This window comes from Podarcis muralis, chromosome 17, assembly GCF_964188315.1.
Source record: "Podarcis muralis chromosome 17, rPodMur119.hap1.1, whole genome shotgun sequence".
Taxonomy (NCBI): Eukaryota; Metazoa; Chordata; class Lepidosauria; order Squamata; family Lacertidae; genus Podarcis; species Podarcis muralis.
The window spans coordinates 2,789,523-2,809,233 of NC_135671.1; the positions used below are offsets into that span (position 1 = coordinate 2,789,523).

General features: G+C 45.6%; 1 protein-coding gene across 1 annotated transcript in view; it reads left to right on the forward strand.

Annotated features, from left to right (window-relative positions):
- Nucleotides 1-2,676: 2,676 nt before the first annotated feature.
- The window catches only part of HAO2 (hydroxyacid oxidase 2), a 28,026-nt gene continuing 10,991 nt past the window's right edge, over nt 2,677-19,711 (forward strand). The window contains exons 1-6 of the mRNA XM_028712899.2: nt 2,677-2,812; nt 3,531-3,673; nt 8,993-9,144; nt 10,473-10,756; nt 14,871-15,086; nt 17,652-17,810. Coding sequence (XP_028568732.2) covers nt 3,543-3,673; nt 8,993-9,144; nt 10,473-10,756; nt 14,871-15,086; nt 17,652-17,810 — 942 coding nt within the window. The 5' untranslated portion in view covers nt 2,677-2,812; nt 3,531-3,542. The remainder of the gene's footprint in view (nt 2,813-3,530; nt 3,674-8,992; nt 9,145-10,472; nt 10,757-14,870; nt 15,087-17,651; nt 17,811-19,711) is intronic.

Here is a 19,711-nt window from a genome sequence, read left to right on the forward strand (position 1 = left end):
TAGTTCAGACTCAGAGGCAGGAGAAGAGGGGGGCCAGAAGACAGAGATTAGGTAGGCTGCTGAAGAATCTAGGGAGGATCCCCCTATTGCTGTGACCAGTTCCCCTTCTCCCTGGTCTCCCAGAACACACAGAGGAAGAAGAGGGCAGAGGGAAATTGTGGGCTGAATTAGTCTCTGAATGAAAATAACGCACCATAGAGGTATTCTGAGGTAAAAAACCTGCCAAATTACAGAAAAATAAGTTCAAGGAGACAGGTGTGTGAAGCACATTCAAAGCTGATTTTGCAGGTGGCAGGAGAGAATTCGTAGGGATTCACTTCTTCCTTCCCTGTGGTTTTGTGGTTAATGTTTTTATTATGAAAACAGCATACATCAAAGAGGTACTTGAGCTAAGTGCAGGTGCTGGGGAAGTATGGTGAATTATGGGTGGGGTCATCAGGTTTCTTTTCTGCTCATTTGGCACCAAAAGTCAGAAAATAAATGCAAAACGGATTTGACAGGAATGGATGCACATAGGCTGAAGAACTAGAATGTCAAGGATTTTCCACTAGCAGAAGGAGCAAAGTGAACAGAGCAAACAAGAACAATGTGATTGGTGAGCCCTGATCAATTCATTCCCTCTGGTTAGAAGATAGACCTATCAATAACAACAGCGTCTCCCTTGTCTCCACCCTGGCATTTCCCTTGTTGAGAAATATTTACAGATGCACCGTCTGCACACTTTTATTAACATCTGAATCTCCCCAAATTACTTTGGAGGTCCCCACTCTGGACTGATCCTTGTGCGACTAAGACAAGTGACACCCCTAGTATTTAATTGTGTGTAGGGATTGAGTATTAAAATAAGGGTTTTCTTTGTCCTTTTCTTCCCCAAGTCTTTGATAAAATTAAAACCAGAGTGTCCCAACTGGAAAGTGAGACACTTAAATGAGAGGCGGTGGACTCTCCTTCCTTTTAAGCAGAGGTTGGGTGGCCATCTGTCTTGTGTGATTTATTTGAGATTTCTGCATTGCAGGAGGTTGGACTCGATGACTCCCAGGGTCCCTTCCACCTCAACAATTCTACGATTCTATGACCAACTCCCCTGTCTGTCTAGATTTGTCATTACTTTTTAAGACAGCATCTTAAAAAGTAGAGACATCACCTTGTCGACAAAGGTCCGTATAGTAAAAGCTCTGGTTTTCCCAGTAGTGATGTATGGAAGTGAAAGCTGGACCATAAAGAAGGCTGATTGCCGAAGAATTGATGCTTTTGAATTATGATGCTGGAGGAGACTCTTGAGAGTCCCATGGACTGCAAGAAGATCAAACGTATCCATTCTGAAGGAAATCAGCCCTGAGTGCTCACTGGAAGGACAGATCCTGAAGCTGAGGCTCCAATACTTTGGCCACCTCATGAGAAGAAAAGACTCCCTGGAAAAGACCCTGATGTTGGGAAAGATGGAGGGGGCAAGGAGAAGGGGATGACAGAGGAAGAGATGGTGGGACAGTGTTCTCGAAGCTACCAGCATGAGTTTGACCAAACTGCGGGAGGTAGTGGAAGACAGGAGTGTCTGGCGTGCTCTGGTCCAGGGGGTCACGAAGAGGCGGACACAACTAGACGACTAAACAACAACAACAAAAAATGACCTACTCCCCACTCCAGCCATTTTAAGAACTAAACTAGAGGTTCGTGATGATGATTTCCCTGGGTGTAAGCAGACTCTGAGGTTAAGGTCACCCTGTTAACTTCCCCATGTGCTTACCAGAATAAGGAACGTGGTCATGCCAGTTTCATGAAAGGATTTCTAGAGCTATACTGGCATCTAGTGGGGGCAGCATGCAAGACCTGGATTTCCTAATAATTCCCTCTTTAATGATGCAGGAAATTAAACGAAGCTGCATGGCAGGCAAATAACACAGACCACAAGCCAGAGGAAGAATGAAAATGTAGTGGAGAAATGAAAACTTAGTTCAGATGCACCAGCAGTTGTATAAACCGTTAGATTTACATACACCAGACTAGCAATGGGGGAGAATTTTGATTCATTTCCCCTTTATAGGCAAACCTACTTTACAAAACAGTATGAGAACTGAAACACAACCATCCTTCGAAATCTGCCCTTCTCTGAATTTTGCAAGTCGAGTGATGTGTACAAAATTGTGTATGCTGGAATGAAATGCAGATATTCCTGAAAATAACATGCAAAAGTGCATCATTATAGGGGGATCATGCTCTTATTCTTCTGCTGATGCTTGTGTTTAAGTAAATCAGTGTGCTTTGCACTGCATTCCAGTGTTGGTGCAGAGGTTAGAGTGTCAGACTAGGCCCTGGGAGACCTGGGTTCATATCCCCACATGGCCATGAAGATCACTGGGTGACCTTGGGCTAATCACTGCCTCTCAGCCTAACCTACCTCACTGGGCTGTTGTTGGCATTAAATGATATGGGGGGAACCATATGAGCCATCTCAAGCTCCTTGGAGAATAAGGAACGACATATCTGTGGTAAATAATTTTGTTACAGCCTGAATTATTTTGACAATTTACCATCTGAGAAGGATTCCAGAACTATGGAATGCACAGCTAGTGTGTGGCGTGGCAGAACTGTTTCGTTATGAGAGCACATTCAGACCAGCACAAACAGTCCAAAGTTTACTAGAAAGTTAAGCTTTAATCTTTTGCGGTGATGTATTCAATTTGAAATGTCCCCATCTCCCCTCAGCCAAACACAAATCAAGGCGTGGCTGTGTTCACAAAGGGATAGCACGACATTCAGTTGAAAATCCGCACTGAAGCAATGGTCTAGCTTGCTGGTGGTGCTCACACTAAAGGCAAGTAATTTTTCACCTGAGGTTGTTTGTGGGCAGTGGGCGGTGGATAAAGGTTGTTACTGAAAAATCTGTGGCTGGATTCAGCACTTGCTTTCTCCCGATAATTATGTGATTTGCAGTGGAAGAAGACACCACTACATTTCGGGTGTGAATGATGTGCAATGTGACTCATTCACACATGCAAATTATTCCCTTACCTTTGCCACCCTATGTGATTTGTTCCAAGGCTGTAATTTAAATTATTTCAGTGTTTTATTAGAGAAAGACCATTTTGTTCAGGTGGGTTTTAATTTTGGTATTCAAAGCGGACTCTGTTCTAATTATATTATTATGACTTTTAGGAGACATATGAAGGCAACTCTTCATAGAGAAGTTTTTAATGTTTGATGTTTTGTTATGTTTTTATATTTTGCCGGAATATTTTATATTTTGCTGGAATAGATGATATTATTGTTGTTATTGTTATTCCATTCATTGCCCTGATATAAATAATGTTCTCTGAAGGTACGCTGTCTTGGGCCCCCTGTAACCTGGCAGCACCTCTGGGCAGAAAGCACATAGAATCCTGTCTCTTCCAGCTAATCTGCACAGATCAGCTAAGAAGAGGGGCAGCGACTGTGTGACTGTGCATGTCTGTAAGAACATTTCCCCATCAAGCCAACTCCAGGACTCTCATTTATAGCCTGTACTTGTCATCTTTGTCTTCTCTCCACTGCAGCTTTGATTTAAGATGGCCCTGGTCTGTTTGTCAGACTTTGAGGCATATGCTAAGCAGCACCTCCCCAAAGATGCCTGGGATTTTGTTGCCACTGGCGCTGATGAATGTAGTACCCTGGAAGAAAACCTCAAGGCATTCAAAAGGTATGATAAAGGCTCACCTTTGGCGAGTGGAAGGTTAGCACTCGCGTTAAGATGGTCGCTCACGTGAGGCATTGTGGACTGGCCAGATTGCTCTGGGTTGAAATCTTACGCCAGACATTGGCGGTGCAAGCAGATCCGGATTTAGATTTGATGAGACCCTAAGCTACTGACGCGGGTGGCGCTGTGGGTTAAACCACAGAGCCTAGGACTTGCCGATCAGAAGGTTGGCGGTTCAAATCCCCGCGACGGAGTGAGCTCCCGTTGCTCGGTCCCTGCTCCTGCCAACCTAGCAGTTCGAAAGCACGTCAAAGTGCAAGTAGATAAATAGGTACTGCTCCAGCGGGAAGGTAAACAGCATTTCTGTGCGCTGCTCTGGTTCGCCAGAAGCGGCTTAGTCATGCTGGCCACATGACCCGGAAGCTGTACGCCGGCTCCCTCGGCCAGTAAAGCGAGATGAGCGCTGCAACCCCAGAGTCGGCCACGACTGGACCTAATGGTCAAGGGTCCCTTTACCTTTACCTTTAAGCTACTGAAGGTAATGGGGCCCTTTATATGCCCAGGTGTCCTTTGTCAACAACAATTTGTCACTTTTTTTGTGTTGAATATATGCTATATGCATGGAAATGAGCAAAGTGATATTTTAGGGAGCAGGCTAGCAGACGGGGCCCTTAGTTACATCATAGGAGTCTATGCACTACGCAACACAAAACACTGTTGCTGTATGTAGGTTTTATTTTATTTGGTTTTTTTATCTTATATTTTGGAAATGTATATCCAGGGGTTTTTTTCTTTGTTTTTTTTGGGGGGGGGCCAAGAGAGTGGGGCCCTAAGCTATAGCTTGTTTAGCTTATACGTAAATCCGGGTGCAAGCATTCACGTGCATCTCTTTCCACCGACTGACTTTGTTAAACTCAGTCACAAATGGCTGATCTGGTATCTATCAAAACAGAAGTATGATCTGGGAAAGTGAATCATTTGCAGCAAAATTGGGAAGAACTGATGCCTCTGTATCCCACAAAGTTTTGTTTTCAGTGCTCCATTCCAGTTCTCACACACTTGTGTGGCACAGTGCAGGTATTGCAGTAGGGTGGCTGGATCTGAACTTGCAGATGTCAGTGTGGTGTAGTGGTTAAGAGCGGTGGACTCGTAATCTGGTGAACCATGTTCGATTCCCTGCTCCTCCACATGCAGCTGCTGGGTGACCTTGGGCCAGTCACACTTCTCTGATGTCTCTCAGCCCCACTCACCTCACAGAGTGTTTGTTGTGGGGGAGGAAGGGAAAAGAGAATGTTAGCCGCTTTGAGACTCCTGAAGGGGAGTGAAAGGCGGGATATCAAATCCAAACTCTTCTTCTTCTTCTTCAGAGTTGTTCCACGCCTTGCAGCCAGATCCCATTTCTACTGCAACAATATGTGTTGAGCACATCAAGACACCCAAGAAATCTCATAACGTCTACCCAATGGGCGGGGGGGGGGGGGGACACAATAGCAAGCATTTCAAGCCTCTGAACACCCACACAAGTGCTTTCTCCAAGTGCCTGGTGCTTTCTGGGAACAGTTGCAGGAATAGCCTCCCCCCCCCAGGGGCGGAGGAAGGGAGGGGCGGTGGGGGCGGGCCGCCCCAGGTGTCACCACTGAGGGAGGTGACAAAATATCGGGAGGCACTCACCTGCAGCGTGCCTGAGACATGCGTCTCTCCTGGGAGTGATGCAGTGACTTAGGTGCCCACAGACTCTGTGCTGCCCCAAATGGTCTGCCCTCTGCCTCCCCCTCCCCCCCAGCTATAGGGCGGCTGAGTGGGAGGAGGCAGACAGACGCCTCCAAAGACCTGCGGAGTGTCCTGCTCCACCCCGTCCTGTGGGTGGCTGGGGCCCTGCCCTCACAGGCAGCTGGCACCGCCCCTGGGCGCAAGGCACGCACACCGCCCCAGGCACCCAATCAGCTTGCTCCGCCGCTGCTCCCCCCACCCCATAATATCATTGTGTTTACATTGAAAAGGGCCTTTTCACAGTGCAATGAAACCAGCTGCTTGTGCCCTTTGTGACCTCATGAGAGAAGTTCCAAAAAGGTTGAACTCTCAATAACTCTTGTTTGATCGCAAGGATTATATTAAGTTGCGGTTGGACATAGCAGTCGACACAGAGATTTCTCCAAGTGGTTCTTTATCGTAAGCTGGAACTGAACTGAACTGCAACAGCTCATGTAAAATTCTAATAAATATCTTTTTTAAAAAAAAAATGAACAGCAAACAGCTCAGCCGGCCTGTTTTTATAGGCAGCCGGCTGTCAACATTGTAACAACAACAACCCAGGGTTTCCTGCCTAGATTAACTTACGTGGACCTGAGTGAAAACTATATACACAATACCCCTGGTGGCCAGGGTGAGAACTTCAATACATAACAGATTAGATTCACCCCTGACTCCAGTATAGCTTTTTCACCGTTCAGCAAAGCATCTAATTCCATGTGACAGTAACAATATAATTAGCAATCTCTGTAGTATTTAATTGTTACAGATCCCCCCCCCCAATTGCTATCAAGATTGCAACGTGCAAGTAGTGAGACTCCTCAGTCAGAGTCTCCACAAATTCTCCCTAAACACACACACACACACACACACACACACACACACACACACACACACATTGTGGGGTAATAAGCATTAATGGTTAATGCTAATTTTTCTTATTTTTTCTAATGCTAATTGCCACACTAATACTTATCACACCATTTTCCAAGTGGAGCAGAACACGTAAGGATGGTTTGTTGCTGGTTTTTCAATAGAAAAATAAAATAAAATGTCCATTATTTAATCAGCCGTGCATTTTGTACATTTGCCAATATGGAAATCTTCATGAACATATCCTGAATAATACATTTCCCCCCCTTTTTGTTATTTATTATACTTGTTACCCAAAGATCTCCACAAAGTTATCTAATTTATATTACTCTTAATAATAATTATAATGAGGATTTTATAATTGAATGCAAAACAGGGGGGAAAACAAAGTTACATTAACAAATTAACAGTAGAACTTAACATAAGACAATACTAGAAATATTTGAGCACAGTGTCCTTAGAATAAAGCCGTTCACGCACTGATTATAAGCCAGCTTATTATATATGTTTTATATTCACTTGGGGGATGTTGGAATATTCCAGAAACTTGGTAATTGGTCTTGAACAGGTTGCTAGGCAACAGGAAAAGTCTGCCCAGCAACAGGAGACGATATTAAAGGCATATGATTAACAAGGGTCAGAGTGTAGCGAGTGAAAAGAGTCAGTGTGCAAATGAGCATGAGTCAGCATTAGGTCTCTGGCCAGATGGCTGGAAGGAGAAAGGATTATGTTGTTTTATTTGTATTAAAGGTAAAGGGTAAAGGGACCCCTGACCAGTAGGTCCAGTCGTGGCTGTCTCTGGGGTTGTGACATTCATCTCGCTTTATTGGCCAAGGGAGCCGGCGTACAGCTTCCGGGTCATGTGGCCAGCATGACTAAGCCGCTTCTGGCAAACCAGAGCAGCGCACAGAAACGCCGTTTACCTTCCCGCTGGAGTGGTACCTATTTATCTACTTGCACTTGACGTGCTTTCGAACTGCTAGGTTGGCAGGAGCAGGGACCAAGAAACAGGAGCTCACCCACTCGCGGGGATTCGAACCGCCGACCTTCTGATCGGCAAGTCCTAGGCTCTGTGGTTTAGTGGTTTAACCCACAGTGCCACCTGCGTTGTATTAGACCCATGTAAATTATTGTAAATAATAAAGATACTCAATTAAAAAGGAAACTCTGCTGCAAGTTTTTCAAAAGAAGAAAAGCCAAGAGCAGCTGCTGAGCACACACATCGACAGGGGAAGGGCAATATGGGATATTCTCCATCGAAAGGGATACCTGAGTTGTTTAGTTGTCAGGATGAACGGCTGAATTAGATTAGATTGACAGGGCTTCCGCCTGCAGAAGGAACACCTGCCAGCTCTGCTGTTTCAGCTATTTCTGGTGTGGGAATGTTCAGGGTGGCAGGAGAGGATATATTGTTGATTAATAGCCTTCATAACTTGCGCTAGCAGGTTCCTTTACTCAGCAAAGTGCATTCCCCTTTACACAGCAGTTGCAAACTCGTGTGAGTTTCTTAAGACAATACGCAATTCAGTTTGGCTTGTTCAGATTGAAATGTGTTCTAATATTTTCCTGGTAAGACCCCTTGAATCCCTCCTAAAATAATAAAGACACTACAGTCTTATTCATAAACAATAAAAAGAAAGTTTACTCACGATCAGGCAGAGCACAGTGTGATCCCGAAGGCAGCCTTTAGGCTTAAAGTTACAAACCTGTACAAACAGGTTTACAGTGGTACCTCGCAAGACGAATGCCTCGCAAGACGGAAAACCCGCAAGACGGAAGGGTTTTTTGTTTTTTGAGCTGCTTCGCAAGACGATTTTCCCTATGGGCTTGCTTCGCAAGACGGAAACGTCTTGCAAGTTTGTTTCCTTTTTCTTAACACCGTTAATACAGTTGCGACTTGACTTCGAGGAGCAACTCATAGAACGCGGTGTGGTAGCCTTTTTTGAGGTTTTTAAAGACTTTGGTGATTTTTGAAGCTTTTCCAAAACTTTCCCGACACCGTGCTTCGCAAGACGAAAAAAATCGCAAGACGACAAAACTCGCGGAACGAATTAATTTCGTCTTGCGAGGCACCACTGTATTGTTGATTAATAGCGTTCCTAACTTGCGCTAGCAAGTTCCTTTACTCAGCAAAGTGCATTCCCCTTTACACAGCAGTTGCAAACTCGTGTGAGTTTCTTAAGACAATACGCAAATCAATCTGGCTTTTCCAGATTGAAATGTGATTTAATATTTTCCTGGTAAGACCCCTTGAATCCCTCCTAAAATAATAAAGACACCACAGTCTTATTCATAAACAATAAAAAGAAAGTCTACTGACGATCAGGCAGAGCACAGTCTGATCCCTGAAGGCAGCCTTTAGGCTTAAATTTACAAACCTGTACAAACAGGTTTACCCCATATGGGAGATAACCTGGGGGACTGCTTGGCTGGCAGCCAGCAGTTCATTCCAGGAAGTTGACAGGATGAAAGGAAGATGGAAAAGAGAGAGTGGCAGCATGCCTTGTCCTTTTACCAAGTCCGGAAAGGTCACGCCCACCCACTAGTCCCATGCAAGGAAGGATGCTCCAGGCCAAGAGGAACAGGAAGTTTCGACTGGCTGGACCAAACATTCCCTTGCATGTCCACTCTAGCAAAACAAGGAATGTTGTACTTGACTGCTCCCAGTGGATTACATCCCGCATCTAATTCTTCCTGCAGGGTTCGCTTTCGCCCACGCGTTCTGCGCGACATGTCTGCAATGGATACAAGGACCACCATCCTTGGCACTGAAATCAGCTTCCCTGTGGGAATTGCTCCCACCGGCTTCCATAGGTTGGCTTGGCCAGATGGAGAGCTGAGCACAGCTAGAGGTATGTTGGGGTCTCCTTCTTGCTGAGAAACAATGGTTGGGCACACAGGGCAGCTGAAAGTGGATTTAGCGCATCATCCCGTGCGTGCATGTTTTTCATGTCATCCACACAGCACGGTCCTTATCCAAGCGGCAGCTGTGCCACACACGGACTTGCCTCTGAATCCAACCCTGGTTTCCCCTCCCCCTCAAGCTAGCGGCCTTGCCTTAGAATCAAGTGCCTTTCAAGTTTATCAGATCGTATTAAGGCTTTTAAAACGCTCTGCAAAAAGGCAAGTCTGAAATACCGCTTTGGAGAGGTCCAGAGAGAACCTCGTCAGAGCACAACAGGGAAATCCTTCGGCAATGTGTACAGCTCAGTCTTGTAGGGAAGACTGTAGCTCTCTTCAGCAATACAAAGATTGCACCCACAGCACCAGATTTAGGGTGGGGCGGTTCCCCTGCACAGGGCACCAAGCCAAGGGGGCACAAAATTGAGAAGATCCATAACGGAGAAGATCAATTAGGGGGAGCCAAATTTTGGCCTCGCACAGGGCGCCATATTACAAAAGATGGAGAAGACAGAGTGAGTGCCGTTTAGCAGAGGCTTGGCTGCTAAGACTTCCGCATGTCTGAGGACATTTAATTCCCTCTTTTCTCTCTCTCTTTTAATATATAATTTTTATTAAATTTTCTGTTTTATATGAATTTAAAATACTCATTTTACATCCTTAAGATATCAATGACTTACCTTCTTCTCTTTCTGTGGTTCATTTTACATCTCATAAATCCCTGCATATTTTACAAAAACTATACCATTCAGTGTTCCGTTATTGCATCCATCAAAACTTGTTTACGCTGTTGAATTTACCTTAATGCTGCCAGTGTTTCCAGCTGGACACAATTATTTCCCATATATATTCAATAAACGTTTTGCAATCTTCTTTAAACATATGTCCTTGTTCTATATGTTAATATGCGAGTTGTGCATATTCTGTCAACTTACGTTGCCATTCTTCTTTAGTTGGGACCTCACTCGTTTTCCATTTTGGGGCTAACAAAACACAAGCCACAGTAGTGGCATACATAAATAAACTTTTTTTTGAAATTCCCTCTTTTCTCTGTCAACGGTACCATTCCACCGTTCGTGCTCTGTAAGGAAATAAAATAAACAAATAACAGGAATTAGAGAACTGACCCACTAATCATAGCTGCTTTAGCTGAGATTCCCACATAGCAGGGGGTTGTTCCCTTCCAACTCAACAGTTCAGTAATTCTATGAGCCAAAGCAGTCAAACCCAGCATACTAGGCTCAGATTTTCCTTCCCCCATCCCCATATTTTCCCAAAGCGGCAGAAGCTATGAAGACCTGCTACATTGCCAGCTCCTATGCCTCTTGCTCCGTGGAGGAGATTGCTGCTGCTGCGCCTGCTGCTCTCCGGTGGTTCCAGCTCTACATCCACCGTGACAGAACCATCTCGGAGCAACTGGTACGAAGGGCAGAGGCAGCTGGCTTCCAGGCCCTGGTGCTCACAGCTGACGTGCCCTACACGGGGAAGAGGCGCGACGACATCCGCAACAACTTCCGGTTCTTGTCTGCCGTTAAGCTGAAGAACTTTGAAGGCGCCTTCGAGGTTTGTTTGTTGTTGTTTTTTTAAAAAAATTATTAGCAATTCAACAACATGTTAAAACATATTTTGTTGTTGTTTAGTCGTTTAGTCATGTCCGACTCTTCATGACCCCATGGACCAGAGGACGCCAGGCACTCCTGTCTTCCACTGCCTCCCGCAGTTTGGTCAAACTCATGCTGGTAGCTTCAAGAACACTGTCCAACCATCTCGTCCTCCGTCGTCCCCTTCTCCTCATGCCCTCCATCTTTCCCAACATCAGGGTCTTTTCCAGGGAGTCTTCTCTTCTCATGAGGTGGCCAAAGTATTGGAGTCTCAGCTTCACAATCTGTCCTTCCAGTGAGCACTCAGGGCTGATTTCCTTAAGAATGGATAGGTTTGATCTTCTTGCAGTCCATGGGACTCTCAAGAGTCTCCTCCAGCACTAGAATTCAAAAGCATCAATAGTACATGTCAAAGCATATACTATTCATTATTTCCTCCCCCTTTTTCCCCACCCACCCCTCAAACCTCCCACCCCTCCCCCAAACACTCCCCTCAGTTCCTCTCTCTGATTTCTCAAAACATATTATTCTCTGCATGCTACAAAATTATACAAATCCTTCTGTTATCTGTCTGCCATGTTATCAATCAATAAATCTGTGTATGTTTATTCAAAACCTGCCAAGGAGTCAAATTCATTTTGTTGTCCTTTTAAGTAATTTGTGAAAAGTTCCCATTCTTGTTTAAAGTCACAGATGTCCTTATCTCGCAGTTTATATGTCAATTTAGCCAGTTCTGCATAGTTCATCAGTTTTTCTTGCCACTGTTCTTTTGTCAGGATTTTCTCATTCTTCCATCCTTGTGCTATCAAGACTCTTGCCGCTGCTGTTGTTGCATACATAAATAAATTCTTTATTTTCCTTGGCAGGTCTTGTCCTACAATCCCTAACAGAAATGCTTCTGGTTTTTTTAACAAATGTCATTTTGAACATTTTCTTCAGTTCATTGTAGATCATTTCCCAAAATCCCCCTGCTTTCAAGGTCTGTAAAGCTTTAGCGGAATCCCATACAAAAGCCGTCTAGGGAATGGGCAGAGTAACTTGAGACATCCACACCATTGTGGAGAAACAGCCAGCAAGGTGTGGGCAGTGCCAGGCTGGACATCGGGACAAGGCAGCAAAGTGTGTTTGGGATGGCACAAAATGGTGGCAAAACGGGAAAACAGGTTTGTTGGCCTCTGTCTGGCTTGAGAGACAACGGAGTGTGCCTCCAGAGGTGAAGTCAAACCACTGCAATAGCAGAAACAAAGTGACTTCCCCAGAGCACAAGTATGGAAGTCCTGGGCTGCCCAGATGACAAAACCTCCCTCTCGGCCTCACTGATTTGGTCCAAAGAAAAGCAGACCAATGTTTTTGGCACCAGCTGGGCTGCAGGAGCTGCAATAAGCAGGCATACAAGGCACCATCCAACCGTCTTAGGGACTCCACTCCGGATATGTGTAGGGCTTGCTCCTGACCCATTTCTTCTCCAGAAGATATCCTGCAAGGGAATAGAGGTTGAGTTTTCCTTCTCTGAGATGGGATACCTTTCTAAAGTTGACAAGCCCCATCTGCCCCTCACTTCACTCTACACCACATGCAGAAATTGACTTTTGGACCACTGGACACACTGTTGGTCTCATCTGCTCAAGGCAAGGGTTATGCAACCCAAAACAAATGGAAGCTTTCTTGGCTCTGTGAGGCCTTGGAGTTGCTGCACTCTTGCTGGCGTCCACTGGAGGACAGACAAGGGAAAGAAAAACAATCAAATATTTTCTAACCTGGAGGGAAGGGGATCATTGCTTCCCTCCTAGCTAAAATTTCTGTCACTCCCGTTGGGATGGATGCTCACGCCTCTGAGGCCTTCTCAGTCTACAGCTTTCAGGGGCTCTCAGCTTCCTGCCTGTCTTGGATAGCACTCTCTCCTGCTCCTGTAAAGCAAACAGAGCAGGTTCCTTATAACATTTGTTGTTGTTGTTTAATCATTTAGTCATGTCCGACTCTTCATGACCCCCTGGACCAGAGCACGCCAGGCACTCCTGTCTTCCACTGCCTCCCGCAGTTTGGTCAAACTCATGCTGGTAGCTTTGAGAACACTGTCCAACCATCTCGTCCTCTGTTGTCCCCATCTCCTTGTGCCCTCCATCTTTTCCAACATCAGGGTCTTTTCCAGGGAGTCTTCTCATGAGGTGGCCAAAGTCTTGGAGCCTCAGCTTCAGGATCTGTCCTTCCTGTGAGCACTCATGCCTGATTTCCTTCAGAATGGAGAGGTTTGATCTTCTTGCAGTCCATGGGACTCTCAAGAGTCTCCTCCAGCACCAGAATTCAAAAGCATCAATTCTTCGGCAATCAGCCTTCTTTATGGTCCAGCTCTCACTTCCACACATCACTACTGGGGAAACCATGGCTTTAACTATACGGACCTTTGTTGGCAAGGTGATGTCTCTGCTTTTTGGGATGCTGTCTAGTTTTGTCATTGCTTTTCTCCCAAGAAGCAGGTGTCTTTTAATTTCGTGGCTGCTGTCACCATCTGCAGTGATCATGAAACCCAAGAAAGTGAAATCTCTCAGGTGCCTTTTAATTTCGTGGCTGCTGTCACCATCTGCAGTGATGATGAAACCCAAGAAAGTGAAATCTCTCACTGCCTCCATTTCTTCCCCTTCTATTTGCCAGGAGGTGATGGGCCCAGTGGCCATGATCTTCATTTTTTTGATGTTGAGCTTCAGACCATATTTTGTGCTCTCCTCTTTCACCCTCATTAAAAGGTTCTTTAATTCCTCCTCACTTTCTGCCATCAAGGTTGTGTCATCTGCATATCTGAGGTTGTTGATATTTCTTCCGGCAATCTCAATTCCAGCTAGGGATTCATACCCTTATAACATACCCTCCCACATTTCGGGAGGGCAAAGCAGGACCCTGCCCATCCCCTGCACCATCCCATCCGCCCACCCCAATCTCTGCTCTCCTTCGCCCCCCCCCCCCCGTCCGTCCAATCTCCACCCCAGGATGAGGGCAACAATGGAAGCTGCCATAGATCAAGTCAGTTCATCTCACTCAGTACTGTCCACACTGATTGGCAGCTGCTCTTTGGGGCTTCAGATGGGGCCCTACCAGGAGATATGAGAGATTGAACCCGGCGCCTTCTGCATGCAAAACAGATGTACAATGAGAAATTCAGCCAAAGAATACAGTCGTACCTTGGAAGCCGAATGCCTTGGGAGTCAAACGTTTTGGCTCCCGAACGCCGCAAACCCAGAAGTGAGTGGTCTGGTTTGCGAACGTTCTTTGGAACCCAAATGTCAGGTGTGGCTTCCGATTGGCTGTAGGAGCTCCCTGCAGCCAATGAGAAGCCGCGCTTTGGTTTCCGAACATTTTGGAAGTCGAATGGACTTCCGGAATAGATTCCATTTGACTTTCAAGGTATGACTGTATAGCCAAGCCTGACCCCACTACCAGAGGGGTAATAAGAGGCCATACAGGAAAAAACTCCATATTTGTTCAATATATCAATACCATATTGGCCCGAATATGTCACACCTGAATTATAAGCCACAGCTTTAAAACTGGAGGGGGGGGGGGAGAAAAAAATTCTCAAATATAAGCTGCTCCCTTCCTCGCTGCTCCTGGCTGCATACTGGGGGCGGGGGGGGGCGGTGCTGTGTTGCCATCGGCCTTTCCCCTTCCTCACTCTCTCCCTTCTTAGCCTTGGAGGAGAGGGTGGGGAACTGCACGCGGTGCGGGCGCCAGCTGCATACCGTAAGGTCACAAATATAAGCCACACTTTAACTTTTCACGGTCAGAATTTGGGGGGAAGTACGGCTTATATTTAGGGCTTCTGCGCATGCGCAAGCGGCGAAACCCGGAAGTAACCCTTTCCGGTACTTCTGGGTTTCCCGCAGTCCGCAACCTGAAAACGCATAACCCAAAGCGTCTGTAACCCGAGGTACCACTGTATATTTGTTTCGCAGCCTTTACGTAGTGCTTGATTGTAACAAAAGCTCAAAATGTTTATGGCCAAGCCTAGCAGGACAGGGATCTGTTTAAGAGTTGCACCAACAGTGTGAGCAACAGTGACACTCCCTTTTCCTCCTCTCCTTCAGGGTAAAGACTGTTCAGAGTATGGGGTGCCTGCTGGCAGCATAGACCCCTCTGTCACTTGGAATGATATCTCCTGGCTACGGAGAGTGACACGCCTGCCTCTCATCATCAAGGGAATTCTGACAAAGGAAGATGCAGAGCTGGCCCTGAGCCATGGAGTTCAAGGGATTATTGTGTCCAACCATGGAGGAAGACAGCTGGATGGGACACCTGCAAGTGTAAGGGACAGGTCATTATCTATCACACTTAACATGTGCAAAACTGTTCATGTCCACAGCTGTGGTTTACTTGGTTGTGTGCACCGATGCAAAGGAGCAGGATATCAATTGAATCTGTCCAAAGATAAATGAATAACCAAACAATTAAACTCCTGTGTTGCAAACAATTAACAGTGATATCCAAGGCAACACGATGACCAAGTACAACAATGCAATATCAATATAAACTCTTTATATAGTCTATACGGAACATTGAACAATATGAGAAACCAAATAAACAGAAATCTTATTAAATCTCTGAAAGTCACTAAATGTGCACTCTTGATGGATTCTCTTGAATATATAGAACCAAATAAACATGTCTTTTAGTCTCTGAAAGTCTTTGTAGACTATGAAAGTCTCTGAAAGAAGCAATGGGTTAGATTCTTATCTGATGAAACAGACGTAGTGAACATCGTTTCTATAATTCATCTGCAGTTTATGAAACATTTCTGTATCCTTCTGCCGTGCTGAAGAAGAATTCTATGAAACAGTGGGGATGTCCGGAAACACTATTCACTACGTCTGTTTGTGGACCACTTCGGCAGCGTTGGACGTCATTAAACAAAGCTTTAACGGCTTGTTTTCATCAGATAAGAATCTGACCCATTGCTTCTTTCAGAGACTTATAAGACTTATGTTTATTTGGTTCTGTGTTTTCAAGAGAATCCATCAAGAGTGCACATTTAGTGACTTTCAGAGATTTAAAAGATAAATGAATGCAGAAACAGCTAGAAGGAGAAAATCAGGGCACAAGTTGAACAGAATCATTTATGTCTGTGCAGTATGAAGGTGGAAAACAAGCTCCTTTATTGGAGCAGGTTCAAGGCCCACAGAGTGCACAGAAGAATGTTGCATATGTGGGAAAACCAGCCTCATATAACCAACATGCTTAAGTCTAATGAGTGCATGAAGGGGTTAATGCCATAGAGTAAACTGTTCTGCCAGGCTTAGCCAGGTCACACCCCTTTATCTTGGGATTAGGGTAATCAAGCCTATTGTTGTACCTCAGAAGTACCTGAGAAGCTTGGTATATGAGAAGGTCTGAGCTGGTTGCTCCAAGTTCAACCCATGGCTCTAACAAGCCTCTCTTGAGATTTACACCAATTATTTAGGAACTTTTACGACGGGACGCGGGTGGCGCTGTGGGTTAAAGCCTCAGCGCCTAGGACTTGCCGATTGAAAGGTTGGCGGTTCGAATCCCCGCGGCGGGGTGCGCTCCCGTTGCTCGGTCCCAGCGCCTGCCAACCTAGCAGTTTGAAAGCAGCCCCGGGTGCAAGTAGATAAATAGGGACCGCTTACTAGCGGGAAGGTAAACGGCGTTCCGTGTGCTGCGCTGGCTCGCCAGATGCGCTTTGTCACGCTGGCCATGTGACCCGGAAGTGTCTCCAGACAGCGCTGGCCCCTGGCCTCTTAAGTGAGATGGGCGCACAACCCTAGAGTCTGGCAAGACTGGCCCGTACGGGCAGGGGTACCTTTACCTTTTACCACTTTGTGACTAAGCCACAGTTTGCTGCCTGTGCAGCTTTTCTAGCTGATGTACATGAACCTGACCTTTGGAGAGTTCGTAAGTAAACAGTTTTTAAACTTACCAAACATACGGTCTTTTTCTATGCTAGGAGAAGAGAGGGACTTTGAAAGGAACTTGGAAAGGCACATTTTAAAGATCTGACGGCCTGTATTTTCACAGTTTGCTTTGCTGCATATTTTGTGATTTTAAATCTGTTGGGCTTCTCTCACCAAAGAGTGCCTGCCCCAAACCAGAATCCTGGTAGCCAGGGAATTCTCCCTTTTATATACCTATTTTTTCCTTGCAATCAACAGCATATTCAATAGGGGAAGATATCTTCCAACCTCTTGACCATTCTGTGTTCCGAGGTTTCTTGCCCAAAGGCTGCATAAAGGAGTTCATGCATTATATCCCCATGTTGAACACAGCAGAGAGAAGCAGCCTATATCTTTCCAGGGCTAAGCAACCTTTGGGTGTGAAAGGTATGGAAAGGTGTATGGCCATAGAAAAGGGAGTAGCAGAAACTGAGGTTGATCCACCCGTCCAAAAACACTGTCAAATAATAATAATCCGTGACTCTGAGTGGAGCAGTTTGGAACCCAATTTTCTCTGACGTTTGGATTATCCTCATATCACACAAACTTGAATTTTGCAGGGGGAAGTATTGGTGTTGTTTGAGGGTAATGTTGGGTGGATTGCACAAATTAAATGACAACACAAACAGTTGCAAACACACAGTACACACTGGTGTGGACCAGCCCCCAAACAGAATACTCTTGGCTTTTAAATAGCCTGGCTGGACAGACTATCAATAAAATAAACAGAAACAGCAGACACTAGGTGGAGTAGAGCCTTCGTTAATGTTTAGCAGTGCATTGGTGTGATGGTGGCAGATAGGAGTTCCAAGAGAGATCCATGTTCCAAGGATATCTGTGAAATAACAGAGGGCAAATCTTGGTTCTTGAACGTTTATGCCTCAGTTCCCATCTATGTGTTTCGCATTTGCTTCTTTGCAGATTGATGCTCTAGTTGAAATTGTAGCCGCAGTCGAAAACAAAATTGACGTTTATTTGGATGGCGGGATACGAACAGGAAGTGATGTATTGAAAGCGCTGGCGCTCGGGGCAAAATGTGTCTTCATCGGAAGGCCTGCTATATGGGGTCTGGCCTATAAGGTGAATAAATATACAGTTTGTATGCCTGAGCAACCGTTTAGGGCTTATAAGTTATAGCAAGAAATTGCAGATGAACAGCGGTCCCTTTCAAACAAGTGACCGAAATGGGGCATTCTGCATTGCCCTTTACACATGTGTGGCCTTTGCACATGGTCCATCTCATCTTGCCTTTGATTTTATAATGCGTGCATGTTTTGGGCTCCAGCGTGGTGCATCGTTCAGCCAGTGCAATCTTGATTTATCCAATAAGCTTCAGTCCAGGTACGTGTGCTATAACACCACTTTCTCAATCCATTTCATAATTCTGATTGTTACTCTGAAGCCACATGTCACAATACAGTGCTGTCTCGCAAGACGAAAAGAATCCGTTCCGCGATTCTCTTCATCTAGCGGTTTTTTCGTCTTGCGAAGCAACCCTATTAGCGGCTAAGCGGCTATTAAAGGCTTAGCGGCTGAGCTGCTAAAAGGCTATTAGCGGTTTAGAAGCTTAGAAAAAGGGGGGGAAGCGGGGGGGAAATGGCAAGACTCGCAAGACATTTTCGTCTTGCGAAGCAAGCCCATAGGGAAATTCGTTTTGCAAAGCACCTCCAAAACGGAAAACCCTTTCGTCTAGCGGGTTTTTCGTCTTGCGAGGCATTCGTCTTGCGGGGCACCACTGTACAGTGGTACCTCAGGTTAAGTACTTAATTTGTTCCGGAGGTCCGTACTTAACCTGAAACTGTTCTTAACCTGAAGCACCACTTTAGCTAATGGGGCCTCCTGCTGCTGCCGCGCTGCTGGAGCACGATTTCTGTTCTCATCCTGAAGCAAAGTTTTTAACCTGAAGCACTATTTCTGGCTTAGTGGAGTGTGTAACCTGAAGCGTATGTAACCTGAAGCATATGTAACCCGAGGTACCACTGTAAAGCCCATAAGGCTGGGGCTACCATCTACGAGGGAGATCTGTTTGCAAAATAGCAGCTCCCAAACCAACTTGCAAAACAACATAGGGTGCTTGCGTTGCAAAATGAAGGCCCCGCTCTGTGTACAGGCTACACTCCAGTCTACGGACCAGAGCGGACAGCCATCACCACCAGTAGTGATGGAATTATTTTCCTCTATGTTTTCAACTGTTCTTATCTAATCTGTAAGCCGCCTTGAACCCCTGTTAGGAAAAAAGATGGGGATATAGATAAATATATAAAAGCATAATCATAGCTAATCATTTTACTAGGCTCACAGGCTATCCGCGCGCCCCCAAGAGCTACTGCATTTATTCATTCCAGATGGTAATAGACACCCGGAACATGGGTTATCCAGGGAGATGCAAACAAATCAAACTATGATTGATCTAGAACCCACCCAAGCTGTTTGAGAGAGCCCCCTCCCCAATCAACTGCCCTGGAGTCTGCTGCTCCCCTCCCCATGGTTCCCTCTTGTTTTTCTTTAAAGGGGCAGCAACATGTTAGCTATCAGTAAAGACGAAGCACGAGGCAGCAGACAATAACTGAGGCTTAAGGCAGGTTCTCATTCCTTTTGCACCGATGCAAAAGGCCCTGCTAGGTTGCAGCCCTGGTCTCTTATGCGCCATAGCTCTTCTCTTTGCTTTATTTTTTTAACAGAGCAGTTAGCTTTCTTCCTCAGCAAAAGAAGTGGCAATATTGTTTTGCTGCACTGATTCCTTGATCTTCAGGAGTTGTGGAAAAAACGTAATGGAAAGCCAGCTGCAGGAGGGCGAGACAGACATACAAGCTGTTCTCAAAGTCAAGATAACGTGACTAGTTCCTTCAGTGAAGGATAAGAACCAGTGGGAGGAATTCAAGGTCGCCCTGTTACGAACATTCGGTCGGCGCCAGAACATCCTCTTGCCTGGTGGAGCAACCGCATCTCCCCCCGCATGCTGCCCTGGAGGTTCTCCTGAA